This window comes from Cryptomeria japonica, chromosome 6 (genome assembly GCF_030272615.1).
Source record: "Cryptomeria japonica chromosome 6, Sugi_1.0, whole genome shotgun sequence".
Taxonomy (NCBI): Eukaryota; Viridiplantae; Streptophyta; class Pinopsida; order Cupressales; family Cupressaceae; genus Cryptomeria; species Cryptomeria japonica.
This window is the reverse complement of record NC_081410.1, coordinates 101,208,819-101,229,177: the sequence shown is the minus strand read 5'-3', so window position 1 is coordinate 101,229,177 and position 20,359 is coordinate 101,208,819. Positions and strand designations below refer to the sequence as shown.

The 20,359-nt window shown below is 37.6% G+C and overlaps 1 protein-coding gene across 1 annotated transcript; it reads right to left on the bottom strand.

Annotated features, from left to right (window-relative positions):
* Nucleotides 1-9,680: 9,680 nt before the first annotated feature.
* Nucleotides 9,681-14,590, bottom strand: LOC131050117 (12-oxophytodienoate reductase 7). Its single transcript, XM_057984272.2, has 5 exons — nucleotides 13,949-14,590; nucleotides 13,728-13,868; nucleotides 13,426-13,556; nucleotides 13,024-13,206; nucleotides 9,681-11,020 (listed from the first exon to the last, which is right to left on the bottom strand). Exons 1-5 carry the CDS (start codon nucleotides 14,098-14,100, stop codon nucleotides 10,155-10,157), a joined length of 1,473 nt encoding a protein of 490 aa, XP_057840255.1. The 5' UTR covers nucleotides 14,101-14,590; the 3' UTR covers nucleotides 9,681-10,154.
* Between the last annotated feature and the right edge of the window lie 5,769 nt (nucleotides 14,591-20,359).

The window sequence follows — 20,359 nt, the reverse complement described above, 5'->3', positions numbered from 1 at the left end:
GAACATATATATGTATGTAATATTCCAATGTCAAGGCGCTGAAACAATAATGGATGAAATGGTTAGTAAGATGGAGAGTATAAAGGAGATACTTTGAGTATCTAAGTTCATGATAAGTTATATTGTTGATCCACCCACCGCTTCCTTGGACTACTTCATCAACAATTGTCGGAACTATAAGAAGTGAATGATGAATAGGTAGTTATTAAAAGCAAGAGCATGTTGGACCTCCATTATTGCCACCACAACTAAGTCTTCAACTGATGTTGCATCTTATACTTGCTTTTGAGCATTATTTTTTTTGCATGATCTGAAGTTCCTGTCTCTAGAGCACCGTTACGGAAGTGAACACTAAACACTAGTTTAGTAACAGTTAACTGGAGTTCACAGGTAGCGGCTTGCATGTCGACTGCGACTCCTCTCTTTTTGTAATCCTCATTTGTAGGCATGATTCTTTCCTAGGGTGTAGGTTGAAACTCTACAAATTGTAGAATTTGGGCCATTTCGAGGGTCCGCGAATTGATGATTTGAGGTCATTTTAGTTATAGAATTTAGTTTTTATGTAGCTTCTCATGAACTCTTGAAGATTTTGTTATTCATTTTACAAAGATTAATACAAAAAGCAGCTTGTGGATTGCTTGATCTACAATACGTGTTCTCCTTGGTTATTGTTCTTCATAGTCTGGTATCTACTTCCATTTTAATCAGCACTTGTTCTTCAACTTTATTATTTTATGAATCATATTATGCATGTTAATGGTGTGTGAGGATGAAATGGTAGGGTAATTATAGGATATGGTGATATTCGTTTCTGTTTATGTGTGGGTTGTCTGACTTCGCATATTTGTTGGAACGCTCCTTTTGAATGTTGATTAGATGTTATTGATAATACCTCATTATGATCCATTGACTTTGTAGTTCATTCAGTTGTTATGTGTTGATTTTAGATGCCATCTCTTGTTTTTGATTAAGTAAAAACAGGTTTTAAGGGACCCGAAACCTGATTACATTCGAAAGATAGACAAGAAGGAAACAAAACAAGACAGCTGCAAAAGACCAGTACAAAAACCAGCAGCAAAGAAAAAGACAGCAAGAGGTCGACAAGAAATTGACCCCAAGCCCAGAATTACAAGTTAATTAAAAACTTTTAATGGATTCCTCAGCATTCTGAACCAAGAGCATCATCGCCTTGCCGCTTCCCTCAGATCGTTGCTTTCCTATCCCAACTGGCTCTCTTTCATTTTGGTGTCCTTCCCAGTAGTGGTCTCCCTTGTTCTGCGTCTGGGATTCTGGTGGGCGGGGCTGGAGGTTGGTACATCTTCTATGATTACCAGGTTCTTATCCTGATTTGTCCTTTCCAAGTGATCCACTAAAGCGTTCATGTTCTAGGATGAAACTTTAAGGACCTGGACGCTATGGTTCATGAAGCTTTTCAGAGCCTTCTCAATGCGAGCAACTCAAGTGTTGATGTTGTCTTTGTCCTCCTCCACCTGTTCTTTCATACTTCTAATAACATCCTCTAGGTGTTTCAGGTCCCCTTTGATCAAATCTTTCTCCAGCCAATCCTCCATCTTAATTTCCTCCTCAGCTTCACTGTTTCCCAGAGTTTGAATCCTTAATCAACTTATTAATCTTATTTTCCAGCTCCCTTTGCTTACCTTGCATACTAGTGATGTTGTCGACAACCCATTTCTGGAAATTGAAGGACTCTAGAGTGCAGTTACGAGCGGTGTTCAAAATGGTGTTCACAGAATCCTTGCCCTGTTCAGAGCCCGCAGAGTTAGGGTTGTCATCCTCCTTAGAATTCAAAGCAGCATTCTCACTTTCCGAGCCATTAGGGTTAGAGTGAGGGTTTTCAAAGTTACCCCTTTCCTCCCCTTCACCAATGTTCTCATCCTTACCATGCTCCATTTCAGTATCAATATCCTTACCCGTTTCCTCTTCCTCATCACAGTGCACCTCCATTTCCTCATGCTCTATTTCAGCTTTCCTTTTTTTGTGGGTAGGGGCATTAGGCTGATCCTCATCCGAATCAGAGTCTTTGCAGCTCTCAGAGATATGAGCGTTAGTGATCAGGGGGTCATCTTTGGTTGCCCTAGCCTTGTCCTTTAGATGTTCATAGATTAGCAGAATAAGCCCCTGGTGGGCTATAGGGTAAGAGTTAGGCTTTTTAGCGTGGTCGGCAAGACTCTCATTTAGAGAGGATGCTAAATAGAAAGGCAGAGATATTTTAGCCCCATGACGGAAATGGTTCAAAATTGCAAAATGATAGTTATAAATTTTTGTAAATCTACCATCCACAGTCAAATACTCCATTAAGACCCTTAAAACTTTTTGTCAGAAGGGTTTTACCTGCTAGGGAATGTAGTAGGAGATGTTGTCTTTCTTCACAAGCTTGCCCTTCTCATCCTCCGATTTTGAGAAATTTTTGAAAGCTTCAGTTGCATACTTCCGGTCTCTGTAGAATTTAGTACCCTTCGTCTGAAGACTCGTGACCTCTGCAACCAGGTTTTCATCAATTTTCCAAATCTCCCCGAACAAGGTGACTTTGTTGTTACTCTAACTTCTGGCAAACCCATGTGACACAGAATTTCTGCTTCCGTGAAGTTTTTCCATATAGTCAGTAAAGCCGTATCTGTGAAGCCTTCTCCAGACCTTTCGTTCACTCTTCCAGTTTTCACATCCTGGAGGCTCGTTCCTGTTTAGGTTACCACCCATTTTGAGCTCCAAGTAGAGATACCCACAGCTACAATTCACAGTCCACAGATGAAACCCCAAATGCTTGTAATTTCTGGAATTCCAGTGCAGAGACTCTTTCGTTGTTTTGAAATTAATGTTTTTGGCCGCACAAACCCAGCAGTTATTACTATAATCTTCCTCACGCATATGATCATGGAAATGATGCCAAAAAACACTCATTAACTGACAGTTAATCCGCCCCCAAAATCTGTCTTTGGAACTCGTTCCCCAAAATGTAATCATGAGATTAACTTGACTCATTGATACGATCAAAATATAATTGCTCTTTAACCTCCCTTTTAATGTGAGTTTCTCCAATGTATTTGACCTCCTTCTCCAAATTGACCCCTTCATTAGCAAGGATATCCGCAACCTTATTGTCTTCTCTAAAGGTATGAGTTATGCTAATACTAAAATAGTTATTTAACAGATATTTAGCACTTTTGACTAAGTAACATTCCAAGAAACAGAGCTTGTACCTTTGAGGGCTTGTATAATGTTTAAAGAGTCCCCTTCAAGCCAATTTTTTTTGAATTTGAATTCCTGAGCTAGTTGGAGGCTTTTTAGCATGGCCAGAGCTTCAGCCACATGGTTATTTTGGACCCCAAAAGGAGAAGCAAAAGCAGCAATGTAGATTTCTTGAGCATTTCTAATAACTCCTCCACCACCAGCCTTCCCAGGGTTCCCCTTAGCCGCCCCATCGAAATTTACCTTTATCCAATCATAATCAGGAAATCGCCAGACAATATTATCTCTCCTATTCTTATTGTCAGATCTGCAGACCTTATGTATTAGATTCCATTCAGTGAGGATGTATTTTTCCATATCATTCATATCAGTAACAAGCCATTGCTTATTGTTCTTGTAAGGAATATTGATGTTCTCCTTTATAGCCCTGCAGATTTTTTCAAAGACCACCTGAGAATTACACTTAGTATCCCTAAATATTCTATTATTTCTTTCTTTCCAAATGCCCCAGCAAATCATGGGGAGGGTCAAGGACCAAAGGTTCTTGATAAGTTGGCATTTGGTGGGAAAATTCCATTGCTAGATAATATACTTGATACTCTTGTTCATAACCCAATTAATTTTCCATTTTTCCCACATTTTACACCAAATTTCTCAAGTAAAGGAGCAGTGAAAAAAGAGATGATCAACTGATTCTCCCTACTTCTGGCATAGCTCACATCTATTAGGGAATTTGAAACCTCTTCGAATTAAATTGTCAAGAGTAAGGGTACTATTATGAGAAGCAAGCCAAAAGAAAATGTTGATTTTAGGGATCAAAATGTTGTTCCAAACTTTATTCCAAATGGGATTACTGGTCTGAGAAAAGGTGTTTTTGTAGGTTGACACAACCGTAAAATCACCTCTAGGATTACTTTTCTAGAGGAAAACATCATCATAGTCTTTGTTAGGGGAAAAGGACAGCAGCTCCCTCTGGAGTAAAGAAAATTCAAATGTATAACATCAAGCCTCACCCACTTGTCCTCCTTCCAGTAGTCACACACCATAAGCCCAAACCTCCTTTTGCATTCCTCAATAACTTGACTGTTGTCTTGATCATAAAGAGCTTCGTTCTTCATCCAAGGGTCTTCCCAAAACCTTATTTTGTCACCTTTTCCAAGGACCCATCCAGCCCCAGCTTTGGCCACTTTTATGGATTTAGTAATACTATTCCAGATGAAGGATCCAACAGGGATGCCTTCAGAATTAAGGACCCTTGGATAGACTGATTCTGAATATATTTGTCAAACCATATTTTATTCCAATCTTTCTTAGTATCATAGGCTCTCCATAATTGTTTTGCTAGAAGAGTTTTGTTAAAGGTTTTTAGAGCTTTAATCCCCAACCCTCCTTTGTTCTTTGGTCTACAAACTTTGTCCCAAGCAACCAAGGCTATCCTCTTTTTTTTCTTCCACTCCTGACCATAAAAATCTTTTTTGAATTCTTTCCATTGCTTCAGCAAATTTAGCTGGGATACCAAATAGGTTGAGGGCATAAACAGGGAGGTTTTGAAGAGTAGCTTGAAGGAGCTACAATTTCCTAGCCTGTGATAAAATTGAACCTTTCCATCCAGCAAGTCTTTTGTTGAATTTATCAATAAGCATATTCCAAAAGGAATTTGGGGGAGCTAGACCCAAGGGAAGGCCCAGATAGGTGGAAGGGAGCATATCCACCTTGCACCCAATAATTTTAGCGATTTTTTGTTGTCTTATGACCGGAGTATTCATGAAGTAAATAGTCGATTTGTCCCAATTGACTTGCTGGCCAGTTGCCAAAGCATAGGAATTAAGAGCAGTTTTGAAGGCTTCAGCCTCCCTAACAGAAGAATATCCCATAAGAATAGTATCATCAACAAACTGTTGGTGAGAGCAAAAAACATTGGCAGAGGAAGGTTGAAGACCTTTGATGGTTTTTCTCAGTTTCAGATTGTGAATCAATCTGCTCATACTCTCAGCCAAAATGGTGAAAAGGATAGGAGATATGGGATCTCCTCATCTAAGCCCCCTTGAAGTTTTAAAATTTTTTGTAGGAGATCCATTAATCAGAATAGAGAACATAGGAGTGGTGATCAATCAGAATAGAGAACATAGGAGTGGTGATCAACTATCTAATGATTTTAGTTATCTTTTCATCAAAACCAAAGGCCTCCATGAGTCTGAAAAGAACATTCCACTCCACTCTATCATAAGCCTTCGCCAAATCCAACTTTATCAGGAAACCTTCTTTTTTAGCAACACTGAGGGAATGAATGTTCTCGTGTACAAGAATAATGGAGTCCAAAATCTGCCTGCCAGGAACAAAGCCTTTCTGCTCCTCGGAGATGATGAAGGGAAGAACCGCCAAAATTCTAGTGGTCAAAACTTTGGATATGATTTTAATGAAAGAGTTACATAGGCTTATTGGCCTAAATTTTCCCATAGAGTCCGCCCCAGCAACTTTAGGGATTAGGGCTATAAACGTGGAGTTGAGTTCCTTAAGGATTCTTCTAGATCCAAAAAATTCTTTGACCGCATTAACCGTGTCTTCTCCCACAATATGCCAGAAATCCTGGAAGAAAAACATAGGGAAACCATCAGGACCCGGAGCATTATCCCCTTGAAACGAAAAGACGGCTTTTTTAATTTCTCCAGCAGACAGGATAACAGAAAGGGCCTTATTCTGAATAGGGTTAATGATCTTAGGAATGATATTAACCAAATTGTGTTGGTGGGTATGATCAATGTCCTTGTTACTTGTGAGGAGCTGATTGAAGAACCTGACAGCTTCATCCCTAATTTCATCCTTATTAAGTAGAGTATTGTCCTCTACAATGAGTCTTGAGATTCTATTCGCTGCCTTATGTTTTAGAGAAGTCATGTGGAAAAATTTTGTGTTTCTGTCCCCAGCCTTCAACCAAATGGCCCTGTATCTCTGCCTCCAATAGATTTCTTCCCTAGAGATAATGTTGTGGAGTTTGACTAGAACATCATCTTCCATGGCTTTGGAATACTTTTTATAGCCATCTTTTTGTATTGAATTTTGGATCTGATCCAATTCCTCCTTTAGCTTTTTCTTTGAATCAAAGATATCACCAAAGACCTTCTTGTTCCATATCTTAATGTTGGTTTTGATATTTTTTAGTTATTTGGCAACTTTATACATGGTAATTCCATTAACATCAATATTTCACCAGTTAGCAATAGATTTTTCAAGATTAGAGTGGGAAGTCCACATCTTTTCGAACCGAAAAGGGAAACTCTGATTATTCTTAAAATTCTCAGCAACAAAAGAGATGGGATAATGGTCTAACCCAATTCTATTAATAACAGAGGGGGAGCATCTATGAGAATGAATCCAATCATTAGTAACAAGGGTTCTATCAAGTCTTACCTGGATTAGATCTTCACCATCCCTTCGATTAGACCATGTGTAGGAGGCCCCATTGAGATCCATATCAATGAGAGCATTGATATTAATAAAGTCCATCAGGTCAGATCTGCTATCTGGTTGAGCTTGACTACCCCCAAATTTGTCAATGTCTTGCAGAGGAGTATTGAAATCTCCCATCACAACCCAGCTGTTCAAAGGGAAGGAATTTCTTTTTTGCTGAATTTTATCCCAGAATTTACTTCTAGCAGATTTGGAGTTTGGGGCATAGATATTAGTAATGATACATTCCTTCCCATCAAAGATGCTTTTAGCTTTTAGGGATAAAATATTGCCATCAACATCAATCATATCTCCAGATGTGGTATTTTTGTTCCAAAAAATAGCAACCCCTCCAGAAGCTCCATTCAAGCTACTGCCACAAACCCCTCCATTTTTAAAGAACTTTAATTTCTCCACTTTCTCTTTACTCATTTTGGTTTCCTGAACCAGTATAATATCCAGATTTTGATCTCGAATGAGGTTCCTTATTATATCCTGTTTATTGAGACCATTTAGGCCTCTGATATTCCAAGATATTACCTTCATTTGGAAGCCTGAGGGCAGGATTCCTTGATAGTTCGCTGCCTTCCATCAGCTATGTTTTGCTTGCTCTCCTGGTCCCTATGCCATTTCATAGTTTTACGTCCCGGTGGGGATCTTGAAGCACCAAAATCAGCCTTGGCCCTGGTTCTAGTTTTCACTCCATTAAGGCCTCCTACCTTCTTGGTTTTAATTTTCTTTCCATTTCCTGTTGTGTTTTCTTCTTGTTCTGCTCTAGGCTCATCTTGCATACTGCTCCATAGTTCTCCTCTTTTATAGGATGATGTAGGCATATCAACTCCAATATTTTGGAATAAAGCATTTAAATTTACCTGAGGCGATCCAAACTTGTTGCTCCTTCCCAGTTTTATTTCATGTTCTTCAAAATCATCATCTAGGCAGTGTTCATCTTTTTTTGATATAGAATCCTGAAAGGCCTCATGATGAGAGTCAATGATATTCTCAATCTCACCATCTTCAAGTGTCTCTTCACTAATTTCATTCTCGTTCTCCTATGTCTGTAGAGCCTCAAAGGTATTGACTGTTTTAATCTCAAACTCCCTAAGTTCATTCTTTTTGTTCTCCTTCATAGGGGGGTTCTTAGGAGGGTCAGTTCTATCTACTTCCAGTGGTTCGGATCTATTGACCGAACTTCCACTTTTTCCTTCTAACTTGTTACCTTCTTTGTTATTATTTTTTTCTTTCCAAACCTATTTATGGATATTTGTCGTCACAAGTTTTTTAGGGTTGTTGGGACAAGCCTTAGCCCAGTGACCAGCTTTTTTGCAAGAAAAGCACACAAAGGGGAGTGATTCGAATTCTATTGATTGTTCCCATAACCCAAGTTTGGAGTTTATATCAATAGTGCTAGGGAGGTCCATATTCTGCGAAATGGTGACACAGATACACGCATAAACCAGTCTCTTGCAGGCTATTGTCATTGGGTCTATCGCAACAAGCTCCCCAAAGGAGTTAGCAATCCCTGAGAAAACATCCTCCACCCAGTATTCCAACGACAACCCTAGCAACTTAACCCAAACCGGAGCAGATTCAAAGAAAGAATTATTGAGTTCCATGTTAGGAGACCATTTTCTAACAGATAGAGAAGATTTGCCAAACATCCAAGGGCCACCACTTAAAGCAACTTCCATATCTTCCCCGCAGGAGAAAGAAAATACAAAAAAGCCTCTAGGCAGGGCAGAGACGTCAACCTGTCCTTTCATTCTCCATTTTCTCTTAACAAAAGACCTAACATCCTCAATATTAGGTCGAGGTCCAACAAACTTCCCCACCAAGGAAAAAGACATTAAAGAGATGCTATGATCGATAACTAAATCAGGAATCTCAATAGCAAGTTTACCCATTTTATTATCTGAGATATCTTTCACGAAGGGGAAAGACGATTTACCAGTCGGTTTTCTAAATGCTTTCCTTGCAAAAAGACTACTCCAGGGTTTAGAGATTTTCCCCTCCTTGATATTTTCTGAGTCAACCTTCACTGCCTCGGGGCTCGGTTCTTGGGAATCTTTTAACTTTTCGTAGTCGGGAGGAGGGTCCCATGTCCGTGGGTGGTCCCCATCTTGCCTCCCATCCTCATCATCAATTGCTTGACCTTGAGCTGCAGTGGATTCAAAACCAGAGGATCCAACCTCGTTGTTCCCTCCATTTCCTGATTTCAAATTTCCCACTGCAAACGATGTTCCCTCTGCTATTCCCTCCATTTTTATGGTTGTATGCATGCAAAATAATATCTAAACCTTGTTTTGGCGCCATCTCTTGTTACCTTGATCTATCTTTTGACATTTTTTGGATTGAAGTTAAAATTGAAAAATAAAATAATAAAAATGAGAACTTTGTTTGCCTAGTTACAACCAGCAAGCCCCTTGACAAGTACAATTGCATCAGCCACTAAGTGGCCCAACACCGTCGTGATCCAACACTATCATGACCCGACTATAGAGACCTTGGAGTAATTAGTCTTTCAAGATTGATTGATTTTCAGGAGAGGTGGTATACATACATTTCATATTCTACCTGACTGTTGGTGAGTGTGTCAAAACACCCATAAACACTAACCCCCTTAGATTGAAACTCTCTCCACATTCAATAAGATTGCTCACTAGAATGGCAAGCAATGTTTATTTAATTTTTTTTTGTAAATAATAGCAAAAATTTAAATTAAACAAAAGCTAGATTGCAACTCTATTAAATTCAATTCCCCTTACATTTAAGCCCACATAATTTATTCTAAATATAAATTGATCAAATAAAACACACTATCAATTCACAAAATTTCCAAAATAAACTCTTAGATTATTTTTGTTTTGTTTTATTTTATTTTCAGAATCTTTATTAAGCGCTGTCATTTACCAGAAGAAATAAAGTAGTTAAAATAATTTTGTTATTCTTCTATTAAATTATTTTAATCACTTGCATGGTGCACTAATATTCACCTAATTAAAAAATAAATTGATACTAAAAAAAAGTTGATATTAAGTTTCTTCAACATTAGTAATGAATAGTAGCAAGGAAGTGAATAGTGAGTAGTTAAGCATGGAAGTATTGAAAGACGCAATCTTGTTCTATTTAAACGCCTTTATGTCCAGTCAAAGCATGAAAATTATATATCCAGTCAAGCTTGATCGAAATGGCGTTGTCAGGAGTCACAGTCATGCTACAGAGTTGAATGCTCACACATCAAGCTCAGCGAGCTGTCAGCTACCATTCTCCACCTAAAATATTCGCTGCATTTTCCTCCTATTATTTATATCTCCATGATGTTCCATTTTAACCTTTGCTCCCCTGCATCTTGCTTTCATTGCGTTGGCAGGAAAATGAAATCACAGACAATATCCATGTACACAGATTTCTCAAACTTGTACTAACGCCTAACTTCTACATCACACATCTATGAAAGTCAAATAGTTAACATACCATCACTCTCAGTGTCCTTGTTTTATTTACTTTTTTTCAGGAAGAGAGGAGGAAGTTGAGGAGGAAGAGGAATTGAATGAATTGGAGGGCGAGAATGGGGGTAACTTTTTGGCAGGAAGAGAAGATGAAGTTGTGGAGGAAGAGGAATTGAATGAATTGGAGGGCGACAATTCGGTGAGCTTTTTGGCAGGAATAGAAGAGGAAGTTGGGGAGGAAGAGGAATTGAATGAGTTGGAGGGCGAGAATACGGGGAACTGAGCCTGACGTGGGCTGGTAAAATAGGGGTAATCTGTATATCCTTTCACCTGTTCGGAACTGTAAAATGTAGAGCGGTCATATTTGGTGAGCTTAACTTGCATCTCAAAGCGGCGGGGAAGGTCGGGATTGGATATAAAGAGGCGCCCAAATGAGATCATGTCAGCTTTTCCGTTTGCCACGGCGGCAATGGCGGTGTCCTTGTTGAATCCCCCGCTGCTCATGAAGGCCCCACGGAAGGTCTCTCTCAGCAGGCTGCAGAGGCGTCTCTTTTTCATCTTCTCGCCCTCGTCCTCTGCGTCTTCTTCTTCTTTTAGGCCTTCGCGGGTGAATCGGGGCTCGGTGATATGGAGATATGCAAGGGGCTCCTTGAGTTCATTGAGGCGTTGGACGAGGTAGAGACCCAGGGAAACAGGGTCAGAATCCATGGCGCCCATGTGGTCTATGATGGGGGAAAGCCGGATGGCTGTGCGCCCGCCTCCGATTTCCTGGCTCACAGCTTCCAACACTTCTAGGGCGAAACGGCACCGATTTTCTATTGAACCGCCGTATTCATCTGTGCGGTCGTTGATGCCGTTTTTCAGGAATTGATCCACCAGGTACCCATGTGCGCCGTGTATTTCCACACCGTCGAAACCTGCAGTAGAACGAACGAAAGTCATCTCAAATACCGTTTTTCCAAAATCAAATCTTCTGAAATTACTGGTGATTAACCCTAAATAAAGTCTCCCTTTTGTAGATTGGCTAGGGCCCTCAAAGATGGGTTTGCCTGACTTTTAGAGCAGGCAAAATGTATTAAATGGATTCTTCTTTGATTTGTGGTGTAGAGAATGTTTAGGAACATTACTTTAATCTTGCCCTGCCCAGACCTGTCCTCTTGAGATTTTTAAGAGAATATTTGTGTGCTAAATAGCAGCTACACGTAATTAAAAACTTCCAACTTTTCTTGGAATATGGTTGGGCACTTTCCTGTTCATGGATAACACCATATCTAAAGCATTGACTGTTTACAGGACAGGACGAAAAAGCTAGAATGTTTAGAGGAAAAGAAGCTTTTGAATTCTCTTGTCAACACCTACCCCATCCACACACCACTAGGCACGAAATTCTCTCAGCAACACCGACACTAGCGATTGCTTAGGGGAGAGTTTTGATTTCACGATCCTCGTGGAGTTTGATTTGAATGTGGGAAAAAAAAATTCAAATTCAAATCCAAAAGAATTTATACTAATATTGTAGATTCTAGAAAGTATATGTCTACAGTTAGATGAGAAATTAAAATGGCACACAAAAGGAGACTGGTAAAACCAGAGTTCTTATCTGAGTACTCCCACATGGTTTTAGACAAACCACATGCTTCATTTTTAGTAATATTCCAAAACTAACGCTGAGCAAAATATCATTTGTGAAAGCAGGAAAAAGTCCACCATAATCTTATTCATCTTGCAATGTCAGAATAGGCCGATTAATACTCTTCTATTCAAGTTTCTTTGGCTTGTGGGAAGCAATAAATTTATAAATCTGACTACTGATTAACAGTAAACCACCCAGCAAGACACAAATGGTAAATATTACAGATGATGACAGTCAATGGGGAAGATTTACTTGATAAAAGGGACCGTAGAGCCAAATGAAATCATTATCATATATATTCGTCCTATAATAGCATCATCATATCCTTGTGCAAAATCCTAGCTTCATCTTTATCTGAATGTAGAGGAGATGAGAAAAGTTCCACAAAAGAGAAGACAGTTACTATCCTTCCATACTCTCCACATATGCTACCATAAGAATATGCTACAATAAGGAGAAGTACCATATCAATGGCATATTTCCTCAAAACCAGGCAGATGGGCATACCAAGGATCTTGACCAATAAATGTACGAGTTTCTCGGATAGAAAAATTGGTCATAAGACCTCATCTAATAAGCAAAAAAAAAGAGTAATTGAAGAGGTAGGACTGTTTGGAATCCAACACAAAAGACATTTTGTACAAAAGAAGAAACTTGTACAGAAAGTTGTGATGAGTGTGAAATAGGTAATCTCAGTAACAGATGTGGCTAACAAACTACTATGCATTTGGGACCTGGATCTAAAAGAAGTCAATAGAGAAGCTATGACAGGTGTTTGACCTCACATAACTTGAACCCCCCTTTGTTATCCAACCAGATCCGTAGAGTCCCTTGTATTATGAGAGGATATTCAGGAAGGAAAAAGAAACATAAAGGTCTGTAAGGAGACTATGAACATAACATTACACCAATTGTTCACCTGCAAGACAACAATACTGAGGTTTTCTAATCTTTTAATTAAAAAACCTCAGTATTGTTTTCTTGTATGAGCCTTGAATGAGGTTTTTTAATCTTGAATATAACCCATATGACCTTGAAGTAAAAATCTATAAATATTTGCTTAGTTGGTCAGGGTTGTTCTTCAATCAAATTGATCCGCTCCATTGTGAAAGCCCTGATTCTTTACTGTCTTATGCTTGAATCCCTATTCCTAGTAATAATTATATAGAGAATCCCATCTAAGCAGCTTGAGCCTTGCAACAATGGCATACAAACTGCAAAAAAAACTGTACTTAATGCAACTGACTAATTCCCGTGCATCCTGATAGGTTTGCTCGAAATTTATACCTGCTAGCATGGCATTCCTGGCTGCTAGTCTAAATTGATTGACAATTCCAGGAATTTCTGCAGTCTCCAGAGCTCTAGGCTTTGAGTAATCTCCCCGCGTGCCATCTGGCATCAAGATGGTCCATCCATCTGCTATTGCTTTGTCTGTTGAAGACACTGGGGCTTTACCCTCTGGCTGGTAAACTGTAAAATACAAAGGCGCTTATGTAAAAGACAAATAAATCCACACTTCCATATCTTGCAGCTTATACACCATATTACTCTATAAAGAAGGATAAAACACAATGCCCTCACAACAAAGAAACTAAAGCACTGAGTAGAAAGAGAAGAGAAAAAGGCAAGGCCTTTATTGCCAAGTTGCAGAAAATAAACAAGGCCATTTTTACTGCCCTCCTTTCAAACCTGTATGTGATGCCCTGCCCACGTGCCATAGCTGACAAAAGATGATCCCACCCTTTTCATGAACGGCATCCACCACTTTCTTCCAGCCTTCCACCTGCTCAGCTGAAAATATGCCAGGGGAGTTGGGAAACCTGTTCAGAAATAAACATACATATAAATTATTTCCCATGAACCAGCCAAGTCTTGAACCTAAGACCTCATGTTAACAAATTTGAGATCATTTACAACTGAGCTACCAGGCAAAAGATTTCTCTTCCCAAAAACTAATTCTAAATTTGTTGAAAGTTAAAATAGAGAATTACCCAATGCCATCATTGGCGACTGCTGCAGCTTCAGAGATGAGAAATCCACCGCTAGTCGTTCTCTGAGAATAAAACTTAACATGGGCTGGCTGGGGAACATGATCCAGCGCTCTGCATCTTGTCACAGGCGCTAAAACAACCCTATATTTTCCACAAATAGAACATGAGCCTCATAAAATCCATTAAAGTTAAAAAAAGCGGTAAGTTCACAAAGTGGGTACCTGTGAGAAAGCTCAAAATTGGCAAATTTCAAGGGCGACAGAATATGGGGCTTTGAATCCTGTTGCTCTGCACTAACTGGCTCGTCAGAGTTCGATTCCTCGCTGGGTTTCTCTGCCTGTGGAAGCTTTTGAGAAGAGTCTTCTGTAGCCATCTGGATATTGTATGGATGAACAAGTTGGATATAACTTTGATAGACAAATTGGAAGGGTCAAATCTATTATATACACAGTGACGGCATAGATTTAACAAGCATCTGGATCAAACCAACCCGTTTATCTCTAATAACTCATCGATTAAGTTATACGATGTTAACAAAACGCCATCATCACTTACAAACAGGTTAATCTCTTGTTTTTAGTGGCCGACATGCTAATAAGTCATTAAATTTATTATCTTAAAAAAAAAGTTGCAGTAAAAACTGTCCATTGATATTTTGACAATACTACCTTGTGAGATTTACAGTTGTATTTTTGTTTGTACTGCGTTCATTATACACATGTACATCGACGAAACAACATTAATGGCCATTTTTTAATAATTTTTCTGGTCTCTGGTATTTCTCAGTGGGTGGCTGGACCTCGGTCATCATTGATAAACTCCATCAAGTTCACTGTAGACTGGTAGCCCGTATTCCTATGTTATTATTGATTGGATCGTGACTGATCTTTTCTGTGAAATACATGCTTTGAGGCAATAAATGAATAGGTTATTAGTGCTGGTTAAAAAGGTGTGCAGATATTTGTATTGAAATTAATTGAATTTTATAATAAATGTTGAGTGGTGATTAATTTGATGTGTCTGTGATACTTAATATTATTTTATTTTCATTTCTACTTCTCAATATTTATCTTTAACTATCAATCAATTTTGTCTAGTTTCATTTAAAGATATAATAATGATAGATTTTTGGTTTTGGTCAATAGTTTAGTAAAAATATAATGATAATTTTTAAGTGGAATAATGAACAATGAATAAATATGATATCTTTGGCATACTTTACCTAAATTCCTATAAAGATAAGTATGCTAGTTATAAAAGATTAAGGGGAACTAATAGTAATTGTTGTTAATTAGTTGATGAAAGTTGCATTATATTATAAATGTTATTTTTGTCTTTTTATGAGTTTTAATATCATCCAATAAATGAAGAAATCAATACATAATTGCAAAACTATGAGCTCTAATAACACTCAAAAGTGTTGCTTAAAGAATCTCCTCGTCAAGTTCAAACACCTAAATCTTAATATAAGTTGATGGGCTAAAATAATATATTCCTCACATATGATAGAAGTTGTCGTAGCATCATCATTACTCACTCACCAACTCGGGTGCTCCATTTTGTCTCTATTATCCCAATTCAAAGATGTGGCATGTCATGTCATAACATGTATCAAAAGTTGATCAACAAGTGTAATTCTCTCTTATGACTCTCCTATGTGCTAGGATGATATTACATTTGTCTTGTGGAAGGCCTAAATTTCAAATAATATAACTTTAAATTTGATAAATCAATTCATTCTATTTGTTAAATGAAAGGTCCAAAAAGTTCCATGTTACCATAACCTAACCTGCTTGCTTTAGTGGAGGTTTGTCTCAATGTTTTTGTGAGGCGAAAATCAATATTTGTATCCCAAAATTTTTATTTTTGTGCTCCATAGCTCAATATTTTTACTTTTTATGTTTTTAACATGAAGATGCAAGGTTGAGATATCTTTCCTAACATTCTTACACTTGTCAAACACATTGCAAAAGAAAACAAAATATCAATGTTGTCAACTATCTACTTGAATCCAAGAGGTCCACAAACTTGATATACCACTTAAACTTCTGTGTTGACTAGCTTTATCAAAGGATTATGACATTCTTCAAAGTGTCAACCTTCTTTTTCATCGTCCTCATATCCCTCCCCCCCTCCAAAAAAAAATACTATATGCCAATGTGTTTTGTCTATGCATGAAATAGAGTATTCACCAAGTTAATGAAACTCTAGTAATCACAACAAAACTCTAGCTACTCTTTGACATAGCCCACATTTCAACACAAAATCAAAAGATAGTTAGACTCCTTACAAGCATGATTTATTGTCATGTACTCTACCTCTATTGTGGATAAAGTGACTCCATCTTGTCACTTTCTTGTCCAAATCACCACACCATTAAATAAGATAAGCACATAACCACTTGTAGACCTTTTGCTATCAATATCCCCTACCAATAAAAATCCGCATAACCCTAAATATTTAATGAGCATTGCATGTATCCTAAGGTCTTTCCTCCCTAATAAGATATATGGAGTTCTCTAAAGTACCCCACAAATATTTGAAGATCCCCTTCATTACTACCTAGTAATCCCATTTAGGATTTGCCACAAAATGACTAAAAACTCCATTTGATTGGGCAATGTTTGGTATAATGCAAACCTTAACATGCATAAGGCTCCCAACTATACTAGAACAAGTCACATCACTCGTGCCTTCCATCTATCAAATTTCGAAGGACATTGCTCAACTAAAGGTTTTGTTTGCATAGAGAACTTGAAAAATTATTTGATTTGTTGGCAACAATGCTAAAGAACTACAAAATAAAGTCAATAGACTTTCTTTAACTCAACTATTTAAAGTATTTTGTTATTCACAAAAACACATATTTAATGTTGTTCACCCAATGTACGATACATCCATAGAGAAGCAACCATCCAACTTTCTATTATTATCTAGTAAAAAATGTGTGTACTATATCAAAGCACTCATGCTACCTCAAATTTGTTGACCTTTCAAATTTCATAGCCACTTATCTATTAAGCCCTCTTTGACAGTTCACAAATGTTTCTTTACATACCAAACTAACAATTGAATCATTTATTAAATAATGGGAAATTTAGGAGGGGCTCTAACCTCCCTGCGCTCACTCATTAATTAATTTGGGGTGAAAACACAGTTGTCAAAGTCACCAAAATTTAAGCTTGACAACACGATTAGTCGCCACATACCAACACCAATATCTAGGGAACAAATATTTTTTTCATAACTTTTTGTTGAATATTTTTTTTTTAATCTTTTTAAAAAGAAAATGTGATTTTTTTTTAGCATTTTCATAGGTGCAGAGGAAACTCCATTGTGGGTATGGTTTAATATTAGAGAGGTTATATCCAATGGTGTTTGATCTAAGCGAGTATGATCTAACTGTTCGCATTTGCATGAAGATTGCATTAATGATTTGTTATGTTGTCATTGATGTCAATTAAACCGGTAATGTTATTGTGATAATGATGTTTTGTAACCGGTAGGAAGAGCTAAGTGAAAGGAATTGTAACCGGTAGGTAAGTTTGTGGAGTGAACTGGTATTGCTAAGTATTGGAGATTTGAACCGGTAAACCCTACTTGTTGTTTTGATAAACCCTAACCGATTAAGTCTGGTGAATTGGTTATATTCGTTTATGATCTGATGATGAGTGGTAATGATTATGACACGTATGCATATTGTATGAAGAGAGTTTCAAAGAGTTTTTGGCACGTTGAGTTAATCTTTTTTGTCTTGGAAATGAGCAAGTATATTGCATGTAATGCAAAGCGCGTGATGAGTTACTGAGCTCGATGAAGCGGTGATCAAGGAGCGGTCGAGGCTTTCTTAAATGATGTGTAGAGATTGTTATGTAATCCAACGGTCATACTTGAACCGACTTGTTTGTAATCTCTATGTGAATTAGGTTTTCGTTGTCTTACTAACCTAATTGATTTGTTTATAAGGTTGATGAGTTGTTTTAGTTTTAATATTGGCAAAATTGAATTGAGTGTGTGGTTGCCGAACCGGATGATGTATCTGCAATTTGAGTAAAGGCAGATAGGATCATGAAAAGGATCTGAACAAGCAAGTGAAGTGTTATTCAAATATATCAGCAAACTCCTATTGTTTTCTAACAATTACAACAGTTAAATCCCTTAACCGGGTAAGCTCTAACAAGCTTGGTGTTATTCAAATCCTCTAACAAGGTGATCCATTAGCTTGGATTCTAAATCCTTTACAAAGGTTACTCCTCATAGGGTATTGCTTCTAACAAGGCATTATAGTCAATCCCTTAACCGGGTGGTCCCTAACAGGATCTGTTCTTAACAAGACTTTTTGTAAAAGCTTTAACAGACTTGGCTCCTAACAGGGCAAACTTCAGAAGAGTTCAGATAGTTATCTTGTGAGTCTCATCTCACCGTGGTTTTTCCTATTTGGGTTTCCACGTCTTGTGTCAAGTGGTGAATGTTTATATGGTTGAATTGCTTAACTACTTATTTCACTTTGATAAGTTATGTTAACCGGTAACAATCTGAAATGAAGTTTTACTTATGTCAAGTAAAAGTATTTGGATGATTGTGAGTTTCAAGTTGTTTACTGTTATCTGTTGTAACAGTCAACCGGTTTAGCTTGACAGTTTTTATCTTGACAAAGATATTGCATTTATAGTTCTAAGTTTACTTGAGAGGTTATTCTGAGAAAGGTGAAAGTTTATCAGTTTTTCTATCTACTGATTCACCCCCCCCTCCTCTCAGTAATTGACCAGATCCTTGTTCTTTCATCATACCATCAATTGGTATCAAAGCTCATCTCAGGTCCTCTAAGGTCTAAGTCTAACAGCTTGAGGTAAAGATCTTGTAGAACATGATGAAGAAGGAAGGTCTGAAGTTTAATAGAGATAACTATAGGATATGGAGTGATAGAATTAAAATTTATATCAAGAGTCTTGGAAATCAATACTAGGAACATGTTAATACTCAATATGTTGCACCTAGTGGGATTATGACTGATGATCAGAAGAAAGGGCAAGAAGAAAACAATCAAGCACTGGAGGCTATTATCAGTTCTTTGTCTGATGTTGAATATGTTGATGTTCATGGTCTGGAGACTGCATATGAGGTATGGGAGAAACTTGAAGAGATTTATAGTGGTGATGAACATGTGAAGATTGCCAAGGAAGAGAGTCTAAGAGGGAAGTTTGATGACATGCTGATGGTTGAAGGTGAGAATATCCAACAGTATGGTCAAAGGATAAAAGAGATAGTTGGTGAGATCAAGAGTGTTGGTGGTAAAATGGATGATGTCACAGTAGTTAGTAAGGTGTTGAGAACCCTGCTACTAGTCTACGCTATCCGAGTTGCATCCATTCAGGAGATAAAATCTATTGACAAAACCAAGGTAACCCTTGACTCCATCATTGGTAAGTGTATATGGTGAAAATGGATAACAATAAACAACAATATTGAAAGGCTAAATGAATCCAACCACTAAACCCTAGCCTAACAATGAACAAAGATCCACCATAACATATGAAGATAACCTAAGACAATGCAAATAACTCAAAATCACAAAGATTATACCATCACATGTCCAATAGGGTTTTGATCTCCATTCTTCCTATCTCCATTGATCTTGCTTGATATACTTGCTCTCAGATTTTTGTATGCACAAGAGCTCAACAAAGAACGGAATGTGGTTGCAAGTGGAATTGTAGTGTAGCCAAGTACTCCAAAATCAGTCATTAGGATGTGTCATTAGGATATGTCATTAGTCATTAGGGTATATCATTAGGGTATGTCAATGAAGAAAGCATCTTCTTAAATAGAAGACACAATATGAAATGGAGGGTTAAGATTGAGAGGTGTAAAAAGAGAGGTCGGCTAGGATTAGAGGGTAGGTAAAAGAAATACCAAAATAATGAAAGAGGTAGGTAGTGTATGAATTAAGAGATGAATGACATGTGTCATGTGTAGAAAAAGATAATGAATTAATTAAATAAATAAAGATTTATTTAATTAATAGAAGAAGTAGGACAATTAAATAAATAAAATATTTATTTAATTTAGGAAAGGGATAATTTAAATAAATAAATGTATTTATTTAAATGAGAAATAAGGCTAGAAGAGGATAAATGAATTAATTAAATAAATAAAGATTTATTTAATTAATAGAAGAATTAGGCTTACATAATTAAATAAATAAAATATTTATTTAATTAGACATGACAATTTTGAGTGTCTACATTTTGCCCCTCTTTGAGACAATGCGGCTTGTCGCGTTGTTTCAAAGAAAATAAGATGAACTGATACAGAGTTGCCCCAAGATGGGAGTTATATGCCCCCTCGAGAGATTGGATGAAAATGTCTGAAAAGATTGCAGACAATCTCTCGATAAGAAAGACGGGATAGAATGGACTGATTGGATAAAGTGACAAAGTCACGGGATAAGGAAGACTGACTCGGGAAATGAGAGCTAGGGCAATCTATAAGATAGACCATGGGGGAAAATACATCCTCATTGTCATCTACACCGTCACAAGAGCATAGTGCAAAGAGAAAATAAAGCAGCAACAGTCAGTAGCGATGGCTTTTGTTCATAGTTTCGACCGTGTTCGCCGATTCTAGAGGCC

What these genes read in the sequence shown, in the direction of transcription:
- LOC131050117 (XM_057984272.2), bottom strand. Translation starts at nt 14,100, where the DNA reads ATGGCTACAGAAGACTCTTCTCAAAAGCTTCCACAGGCAGAGAAACCC. An exon ending in GTCGCCAATGATGGCATTGG is followed by an intron (nt 13,557 to 13,727) that starts GTAATTCTCTAT and finishes ATTTCTGAACAG; the next exon opens with GTTTCCCAACTCCCCTGGCA. An exon ending in GGGCAGGGCATCACATACAG is followed by an intron (nt 13,207 to 13,425) that starts GTTTGAAAGGAG and finishes TGTATTTTACAG; the next exon opens with TTTACCAGCCAGAGGGTAAA.